Source organism: Pseudoliparis swirei, chromosome 5 (genome assembly GCF_029220125.1).
Source record: "Pseudoliparis swirei isolate HS2019 ecotype Mariana Trench chromosome 5, NWPU_hadal_v1, whole genome shotgun sequence".
Taxonomy (NCBI): domain Eukaryota; kingdom Metazoa; phylum Chordata; class Actinopteri; order Perciformes; family Liparidae; genus Pseudoliparis; species Pseudoliparis swirei.
The window spans coordinates 26,421,004-26,431,003 of record NC_079392.1 but is presented as its reverse complement, the minus strand read 5'-3'; the positions used below and the strand labels follow the sequence as shown (position 1 = coordinate 26,431,003).

Sequence of the window (10,000 nt, the reverse complement as noted above, 5' to 3'; positions counted from 1 at the left end):
GAGAGAGGGGGGAGGGTGGAGGAGCCCATTGTTATTGAGGGCTCGGTGGATGTGCAGCTCAGCAGGGGGGACAGAGGGGGAGGTGTTTGGGAGGTGTGATGTGGAGGAGACAGGAGGGCTGTGAACTGAACCTATTGAAAAACAGTTCAGCTCGTTGGCCTCTCCAGGGAGCCCCTGGCTGTCTCCCTCCCACCTTGAAGCCAGTTATCTGCTTCATGCCAGACCACACCTCCCTTGTGTTGTTCAGCTGGAGTTTGGCCTCCAGCTTCCTCCTGTAGGAGTCCTTGCCCACCCTGAGCTTCACCTTTAGGTTGCGCTGGGCTTTCTCAGCTCATCCCTGTCTCCAGACCTGAAAGCAGCTTTCATGTTAAGAAGCGCCTTCAGGTCCCTGGTGATCCAGGGCTTGTTGTTGGGGAAGCAGCGCACAGTCCGTGATGGGTTGGTGGTGTGTTCACAGAACTTGATGTATTCCGTGATGCAGTCGGTCATACTGTTGATGTCCTCCCCGTGCGGTCCACACAACACGTCCCAGTCCGTTGACTCAAGCAGTCCTGTAGAGCGTCGTTAGCCTCCAGAGACCACCTCCTCACAGTCCTGGTGGTCACCGCAGCCTCTTCACCAGAGGAGCATACCTGGGTGTCAGCGGACCAGGTCATGATCAGACCTGCCGAGGGGGAAGGGCAGTGGCGCTGTATGCGTCCTTAGTATTAGCATACAGCAAGTCCAGAGTTTTATTGTTCCTTGTTGGGCAGTCTATGTATTGATGGAAGGTTGGCAGAGCTTTTTCCAATGTGGTGTGGTTAAAGTCACCAGTGATAGCCATGAATGCTCCAGGCTGATGATTCAGCAGAGCAGACACAGTGGAGTGGATGGTGTCCACAGCTTCCTCAGCGTCAGCTGATGGCGGCACGTACACGACAACCACAATGGCGGACGTGAACTCTCTCGGCAAATAGTACGGGCGCATCCCCACGGCCAGCAGTTCAATGTCCGGGCTACAGAAGCGCTCCTTCACGCACACATGGTCCGGGTGGCACCACCGTTCATTCACATAAACAGCGATCCCGCCCCCCCTCTTCTTACCGCTCTGTGAAGCGTCTCTGTCAGCCCGAACAGTCCTGAAGCCGGGCAAAGACGCGCTGTGATCCGGATAGTCCGCGTGCAGCCACGTCTCAGTGAAGCACAAGAGACTGCTCTCACGGAAGATCCTCTCAGACATTACCAGCGCGCCGAGCTCATCCGTCTTATTCGCCAAAGACCTCACGTTCCCCGTTATGATCGACGGTACCGAGGGTTTGTATCTCCTCGTTTTAGCCCTCCGCTTGACACCCGATCTGCAACCGCGAGCCCTTCTCCGTAGCTCCAGCGGGATCACAGGTCTTTCTCCAGGCAGAAGCTTCGGCCTGCACAGCGATCAGCTGAGCACGCGAGTAGACGACGGTCCCCGTCATTGTTTTGCTGTGGCTCTCCGATAGTCACGACAAAGTGAACAAAAGCCACAGTAGAATTATCGAAAAAAGTAGTTATGGTCCAGTGTCCGACCGTAACTAAGACAAACGTGAAAGAAAAAGAAAAAGAGAGGAAAAGTGCAAAAAGACAATAAAATAAAGCAGCCCGCCAGACAGAGAGTGTGTGGTGTGTGGAGAGTGTGTGAGTGACTGTGTGGTGTGTGTGTGTGAGAAACAAGCAGTGTGTGAGTGTGTGAGTGACTGTGTGGTGTGTGTGTGTGAGTGTGAGTATATGACTGTGTGTGAGTGTGTGTGGTGTGTGTGAGAGTGTGTGAGTGACTGTGTGTGGTGTGTGAGTGTGTGTGAGTGTGTGACTGTGTGTGAGTGTGTGTGAGTGACTGTGTGTGTGTGACTGTGTGTGAGTGACTGTGTGTGGTGTGTGTGTGTGTGAGTGTGTGACTGTGTGTGTGTGACTGTGTGTGAGAGTGTGTGTGATGTGTGTGTGTGAGTGTGTGCTGTGTGTGTGTGTGTGTGTGTGTGAGAGTGTGTGACTGTGTGTGTGTGTGTGAGAGTGTGTGTGTGTGAGTGTGTGTGTGTGTGTGAGTGTGTGAGAGTGTGTGTGTGTGTGTGTGTGAGTGACTGTGTGTGGTGTGTGAGAGTGTGCGAGTGTGTGTGTGTGTGTGACTGTGTGTGAGTGTGTGTGAGTGTGTGACTGTGTGTGAGTGACTGTGTGTGTGTGTGTGAGAGTGTGCGTGTGTGACTGTGTGTGAGTGTGTGTGATGTGTGTGTGTGAGTGTGTGAGAGTGTGTGTGTGTGTGAGTGTGTGAGTGACTGTGTTGTGTGTGTGTGTGTGAGAGTGTGTGACCTCCACCATATCACAACCTGCTCGTTACGAGAGCAGAACCCTCCTTCACCTCACAGATTAGAGGCACTGAGGGACCACAGGCCCCTCCCTCTGCGCCAGATGCTAACCTGCACATTAGCCCAGTGTGTGTGTGTGTGTGTGTGTGTGTGTGTGTGTGTGTGTGGTACACCCTTTACCTATGTGAGTGCAGCAGGAGAGGTGAACGTACACTAGTGCATGTCAGGACTTTATTGTTGCGTGCCGGCACATATTTCCATCCCTCGCTTCATTAACGGACTACAAAAGTGTTCAAGAGAGTGTGTGTGTGTGTGTGTGTCAGAGCCAACATGTGGTTCACATTTCCTCTGTGGCCACATGGGCAAACACGATGCAGAGGCGGTGGCTCTCAGTAGGGGGCGCTGTGGAGCTGCAGAGCACGACAGGGACCTTGAGTTTGACTCTATTTCATGTTTCTTCTTGTTGTCGCTGTTGAGCTGTTCTCGTCTCTCCCTCTCTCCCTCTCTCCCTCTCTCTCTCTCTCCCTCCCTCTCCTCGGAGCAGCCAGTGTGCCCTGGAGGACTCACCCATGCTCATCTTGATGGGCAGCTCCTCCTTGCTGGCCGTCTCCACCAGCGCCCGCCTGACCTCCATCACGGCCTCCTTGTGCTTACTGGTCAGCATCGTCTCCCATAGCAACCGCGCCGCCGCCGACCTGCAGAGGCAACCGGGTCAGACGGGTTGGACAGAACACACGCCTCCACTGGCAGAGGAGGCTGTGTGAGTGTGTGTGTCTCTGTGTGTGTGTGTCTCTGTGTGTGTGTGTGTGTGTGTCTGTGTGTATGTGTGTGTGTGTCTCTGTGTGTGTGTGTGTGTCTGTGTGTCTCTGTGTGTATGTGTCTCTGTGTGTGTGTGTGTGTGTGTGTGTCTATGTGTGTGTGTGTGTGTATGTGTCCATGAGAGACACTTTGATATCTGAATTCTAACACATTTCAACATTTGGTCTGTTTCGTTGCCCCGTTAAAAGAAGAAGAAGGAGAACAAGAACAAGAAAAAGAAGAAGGAAATGGAGAAGTGGAAGAACAAGAAGAAGGAGAACAAGAATAAGTGGAAGGAGGAGAAGAAGAGAAAAAGAAGAAAATGAGAAGAACAAGAAGGAGTCTCTTCTCATCTCGTCTGACATGAACTCGTTTTTCTCTCAGCAGCGACTAGAAGACCAGAAAACTGCAGAGAAAACAAGACAAAGAGAAAGAGAAAAGGGGGAGGGGGGGATGACAAATCCACTCTGTTTTTCTTTTCTTTCTTTTTTAAACTTTTCTAAACCTGCCATGTGTTTAATATCAGATGTAATCTGTTCCAGACCTTCGGGGGGGGGCGGGGGGGGGGGCTCGCAGTGGGACGCCCGCCATCTTCACACCAGAAGCAGACGCAGAACCACGGGCCTCGAGCCGGGACACGAGAACAACGCCAGAATGAAAGGAACACGGAATCACACCGACCAATCGTACGCCAGGGATCCTCCGAGTGTCCTCCAGAGGGACCCCGGGCCCTCCGTTGACCCTCAGCGGCCCACGGACCCCTCATCACCAAGGATGGCTCGCATGCAGACCAGAACCTCCCACTGGGGATCAATAAGGGATCAATAAAGGATCAATAAAGGATCAATAAGGGACACGATTGAACGAGGAACGCAGAATTTTAAGAAAAGTGTTGCACAATTCGTTAAGAAAAAGGAAAAAAAACTTTATTGACACTGTGTCACGATACAGAACAGGAACGTGACTCCGGGGCGTCGAGGAATGAGAGCGGGAAGTCCTGGTGGTTCAAATACCAACGGGGTGAGTGTGTGTGTGTGTGTGCGTGTGTGTGTGTCTGTGTGTCTTTGTGTGTGTGTGTGTTCTAGGACGTCAGAATGGATGAAATATGGTTCTAATTTGGCGCTCTGCCCAGCCCCTCCCCCTCCTCCCCTGACACTCTCCATTGGCCATTTGGTCAGGGGGGGGGGGGTGTGAGACCAGTCGGGAACGCTGTTGAGTAACCCTCATGTGGGGGGGGGGCGGCCTGCAGGGGGCAGTGTGGTCCTCTCTGGTGGGACGAGGGTCTCTGGAGAAGAGAGGGCTGCAAACTGAAGGTTACGTGTCGTTAAAAAAACATAAACTAAGAGAACTTAAAGGAGGAGGCGTGGGGGGGGGGGGGGGGAGTATTCCTGGAAGTGCATGATGGGGCAGAACAGAATGGCTCACAGGGATCTGACTCAGGACGTCTCCATCCTGTACTCAGCTTCACTCATTCAGGACGAGCTTCAGAGCTGAGTCACACACACACACATTAACACATACACACACACACATATTAACACACACACACTCTTTAATATGAGGTTCTTCAGGAACCCACAAAGTGTCCTACGGGTTCTAGTCTTTTGTTTCTTAGAGGGCGACAAACAAGTGGTGCAAAGCGCCGCCGATGATTGAGTGTGTGTGTTAGTGTGTGTGTGTGTTAGTGTGTGTGTTAGTGTGTGTGTGTGTGTTAGTGTGTTAGTGTGTGTGTGTCAAACAGGTCCACGTGTAACAGATTCAGCCTCGTAGGATTGCGCAAGGTCAGCCCCAATTCCTGAGTGAGTTAATTTATGAAGTGTGTTTAAGAGGTCCACTTCCTGTAAACATACTGGAGTACACGCAAGGGAGGGGGGGGGGGGAGGGGAGAGAGAGACACCAAGTACGCTCAGTACAGACTTGTGTACTTCTTGGGAGTCCACCCTCTTGATGACGTCACCACTAGCTGACATATGCGTGTGTGTGTGAATGAATATGTGTGTGCATATTAGTGTGTGTGTGTGTGTATGTATGGGTGTGTGTGTGTATGTATGTGCGTGTGTGAATGAATATGTGTGTGCATATTAGTGTGTGTGTGTGTTGACGTCACAATAAACTCTTTTCTTGTCTCCGGTCTTCTCATAAAGACTCGGGCATTGCGGAGACGTTTCATATTCTTATGAATTAAAAGTTCCTGGCCCTTTAAGAAGGACCACTTCCCTTCCCTTCACTTCACTTCTCGCTCCGCCGTCCCGGAGCGTGTCGTGGCGTCGAGCGTGTGACATGAAGCGCTCCCCGTCTGCAGAGACGACCCAGCTGTGGTGGATCGAGCAGCCGGGGTGACTTCAGGACTTCGTTTGTGGTTGACTTGCCCCAGACTTTCATCCGGGGGTCGCAGCAACCTGCTCCCCCCCCCGCTGGGCTCAATGGTCTGCTCCAGCACACGCTGTCCAAATAGGGACTAGAAGGACCTCAGACCAGCTCCACCGAACCCGCTAGTCAAACTGAACTCAAGACTAATTGAAACCCCCACACGCATATATATATATAATAAATATATATAAATTATATATATATAGAAATATGTATAGAAATAATAAATATATATATTATATATATATAGAAATATGTATAGAAATAATAATAAATATATATATTATATATTAAATATATATAATAAATACATATATATATAATAGATAAATATATAGATAATACATACATATAAATTATATATATATATATAGAAATAATAATAAATATATATATATATATATAATAAATACATATATATAATAGATAAATATATAGATAATACATACATATAATAAATATATATATAATAAATAAATAGATATATAATAAATATATATAAATTATATATAGAAATATATATATATAGAAATATGTATAGAAATAATAATATATATATTTTATATATAAATACATATAATAAATACACACATATATATATATATATAATAAATACATATATAATAGATAAATATATAGATAATACATACATATAAAACATACATATATAATATATATATGTATGTATATATAATAAATATATATAAATATGTGATCCTGTGCTGTAAACGGTCATCAGACACTCACTGGGTCTGTGCGAGGCAGCCGGGGGCCAGCGTGGTCTGTGCGTGAGGGGTTGGCTGTAGACCCGTGAGCTCCAGCATGTCCACCTGTACATCGGTCACATGACCAGGTAGAGGCCGGAGCACGGTCAGAATCTTCTCCACCAGGTTGTCTCCGTGGTGACCAACCGCTCCTGAGGAAAACAACACGTCTGTTAGGTATGTGGTGAAACTGTCCGGGACACAGAGCAGACTTATAGTCTGAGCTGAGAATAAAATAGAGAATAGCAGATACATATTTAAAAATATTAGGTGAGGTGAAAGATTTTTTGGGTGCATTTCAAGAATAAATAATGAAGAGTTCAGACCAGGATGAGAATAAATCAGACGAGGAAGATTTAATAAATGTTTTCTTGCATTATGTGAATGAAGCTGAAATACTATTCTGAGAACAAAGTTGTTGAGAATAAATAAATATTAAAAAAATTAAAATAAGAAAAGTCCTTATGCCTGTAATACTTTTAGACATAGATACATTATTTCATGTATTGCTGTTGTATGTGTTGCTTCATGGACTTGTGAATCATTAATACAATAAATATATATATATATGTTTATACACATTAAGCCTTATGTGTGTTTACGGATTTGTGTTGGTCTTATTTGAGTGATATCTCCACTTCTTTAAATACTGAGATCTTTAATTGTGTATGCATGTGCTTGTCAATTATGAATGATTTGATGCACTATGGTCCAGAAAGGTGAGGGGGGGGTTAAACCTGTGAGATCCATTGTTCGGTCCACAAAGATGATGGACGCCTTATTCGGGGCGGTCTTCCTCCGGTTCTTCGCCTGCGGGTGTGCGGCCAGCTCCCCCGCGATGATGCGGCTCATGGGCCCCACGGCGAAGCTCTCCTCGCGGGTGCCGGTGGCCTCGAACAGGGAATTCAACGCGGAAGCCAAGGACTTGACTTCCAGCTGCAGCTCCATCGGGAGCGCGTGGACGTCCACGTCGACCAGGCTGGCGAACTTCTTCTTCTCCGGTCGTCCCGCGTTGACGACCTCCAGGTCGCGCGCGAGCAAAGGGAACAGGTGCGCGAACGCGGGCAGGAGGAGGAGCTGCGGCTGCTGCCGCGACACCGGCGCGAAGAGCATCGGCGCGTGCGCGACCTCCGCCGTGTAGTTCATGTCGCCCATCCACTCGCACAGCTTCTCCTCGAACTGCTCGAACACGGGGCTTCCGTCCGTCTCCGCCGCGACGCTGTTCGCGCACAGGTGCACCGAGTGCGCGCGCGCGGTGAAGACCACGCAGTACTGGAAGTGGCTGCCGGACACGATGTCTCTGATGACGTCGACCGTCCTGCCCTTCAGCAACGCGCTCACCACGAACACGGCTTTCGGCTCGTTCGCCCCGCCGGCTTCGAAGCTGGAGAACTCCTTGAAGTCGCGCGCGCCCGCGTCCAGCAGGCGCGCGGCGCCTCCGCACCAGTGGAGCGCCTCCGCACACGCGTCGTCCATGAAGACCACGGCTTTCTTCACCTTCGGCAGCACCAGCTTCTCCCACACTTTGAGCGGGAAGCGCGTGAAGTCGTCCGGCGTCGACATTTTTCTTATTTTAACTTGTCGACCGTTGGATAAATCACATCGGAACTGACGGCTAAGTCACTACCGACCAAAACAAAACACAGCGCGAGTCTCTTGAAGGTGACGTGGCAAACATGGCGTCGCTGCGTTAATACGTCATCTCAAGCGCTGGCGCGTTGCTACGGCAACAACTCACGGGAACGACTCACAGGAAGCGTTGACGAGTTGCTATCTACGAATTTAATAATGTTAACCAGGCAATTTATTATTCACTGACGTTGCTAGAAACGACATTGTTATGGCTGAAAGGCAAATAATAAATACATAAAATAATCTTTTAAAAACGGGTTAAAAACAATGTGTGTTGATTTCAACAGTTGGTTGCGGTTGGTTGCAGTTGGTCTAATAAACGTGTTTCTGACCATTAACACGGCTGGCAGGGATGAACAGGAGGACATCATTATTTTATTTATTTTAATTATTATTATTATTAAAATGTCTTTGTCGGATTCTGAGTCTGATGTCGCCCCCGAAGAAGACGAGGAGGGGAAAATGTATCAGTGTAAGTTAATAAAGCTAACTGTGAATTAAGTTAACACCAGTTAGTTAAAGTTAATGTGTAAAGAATACTAAATTAAAGTCTTCTTAACATATGTAACATTAGAAATAAAAATACTCCATCATAAGAGAAAGCTCAAGAAGGAAAATGTCACTTAAGGAAGTTATTTAAGTATTATATTATCATAGAATAAAATATAATAATATGCAGTTAAAAAAGTAACGCTACATGTAAGAGTATTCTATGTGGTGTGTGTTTCAGTTATTTATGATATGAAGATCGGAGATGACAGGGAGGACAAAGAGGAGGTTCCAACCCCGTCCAGGTGTGTGTACTCTGTGTACGGGCCCAGCTGTATGTGTAGTTGTAAAGTAACGTTGTATATTTAACGTACATAAATACTTCAGTAGCCGAGAATGGATGAACTTGATTTTCTGCTACTTCGTCTTTATAATCCCTTTATCAAATATAGTTCAATAATGTAAACTATTATACTTGTTGGTACTTCAGTACATTTAAAGTAAAGTCACTTTTACTTGTAACAGTGCTACACTGTGGTACTGATACTTTTACTGAAGTTAACCCACTGATCCGCTCTGCATGCTCCACAGTAAAAAACTGACAATTACAGTAAATTACCGTAAAACAAAAGCTTGGACGAGAGTCTGTTGTTTTTTTGTTGGTATACGGTTTTTTTTATTAATCTTTTTTTTAAATGAGCCACCTCAACAAAACCTCACCAGTAGTAGATTATATTATGTCCCGATTATATATATATATATATAATATATATAATCTACAATATTATAATAATATATATATTTATAATAATATAGATAATTACATAATTTTTTCTTCAGCAAAAGCTCCATCTCAATAAAAGACAAGTGTGTATTAACGATGTATTAAGTGACGTATTTCTTTAATAACAGCCCTTTGTTGTCGTGGTCTTGCCAGGAAAGCGTGACAGGGCTATAAATATCTCATCATCATCCACACAGCGCCTGTCGATGGGCGTCATTGTTATTGTTTCCTTTGTTTCTCTCGCTCCGTGAAGCGGTCCGAGGCGATGAAGATCCGACGGTGGGGGCATGGTTCTGTGTTTCTGACCCGGTGGGTTCTGTTGTTGCAGCTCCAGCAGCGCGCCCGTGACGAGCAGCGCTGGACGGGCCCATGTTGTCGGTAAGCTGGTCTCAGGCCCCCGACCCCCTGGTGGAGGAAGAGCTGCTCATTTAAATATACACATAAACCAGCTTTAAAAGAGAGTCCACCGCAGACGGACTATTGAGGACACACACACACACACACACACAACCTGGACACCCATTGGTCACCATGTGTGTGATCAGTGTTTTGTCTTTTGTCTTCATTGAGAATCAGAACAAGAGGACGAACACCCTCAGAACACGACAGGAAGTCACTGGGGAAATAACTGATTCAAGATGGTGGTCGTGTCCTTTACAGTGAAGAAGAGCCCAACAGGGCCAACGAGTCCAACGGGGCCAACGGGGCCAACGGGGCCAACGAGTCCAATGGGGCCAAATAGGTCCATCCTGGTGAAAAAGAAATTGTGGAAAAGCGCCGGTACTTTATTATGACTACGTTATTATTAATACTTTATTATTACTACGTTATTATTCATACTTTATTATTCATAC

General features: G+C 47.0%; 2 protein-coding genes across 5 annotated transcripts in view; one reads left to right on the top strand and one right to left on the bottom strand.

The window, feature by feature from the left end:
- The window catches only part of scfd2 (sec1 family domain containing 2), a 74,963-nt gene extending 67,056 nt beyond the window's left edge, over nucleotides 1-7,907 (bottom strand). The window contains exons 1-3 of the mRNA XM_056415621.1: nucleotides 6,979-7,907; nucleotides 6,225-6,393; nucleotides 2,877-3,004 (exon numbers count right to left, since the gene is read on the bottom strand). Coding sequence (XP_056271596.1) covers nucleotides 2,877-3,004; nucleotides 6,225-6,393; nucleotides 6,979-7,804 — 1,123 coding nt within the window. The 5' untranslated portion in view covers nucleotides 7,805-7,907. The remainder of the gene's footprint in view (nucleotides 1-2,876; nucleotides 3,005-6,224; nucleotides 6,394-6,978) is intronic.
- Nucleotides 7,908-8,087: 180 nt separating this feature from the next.
- Nucleotides 8,088-10,000, top strand: part of fip1l1a (FIP1 like 1a (S. cerevisiae)) — a 6,877-nt gene continuing 4,964 nt past the window's right edge. For 2 of the 4 annotated variants that reach the window (XM_056415617.1, XM_056415616.1), the window contains exons 1-4: nucleotides 8,088-8,345; nucleotides 8,604-8,667; nucleotides 9,475-9,524; nucleotides 9,807-9,926. In XM_056415617.1, the coding sequence (XP_056271592.1) occupies nucleotides 8,141-8,345; nucleotides 8,604-8,667; nucleotides 9,475-9,524; nucleotides 9,807-9,926 (439 nt within the window). In that variant the 5' untranslated portion in view covers nucleotides 8,088-8,140. Of the gene's footprint in view, nucleotides 8,346-8,603; nucleotides 8,668-9,474; nucleotides 9,525-9,716; nucleotides 9,927-10,000 lie in introns of those variants that run through there. The other 2 variants (XM_056415618.1, XM_056415619.1) reach the window with 2 other exon arrangements.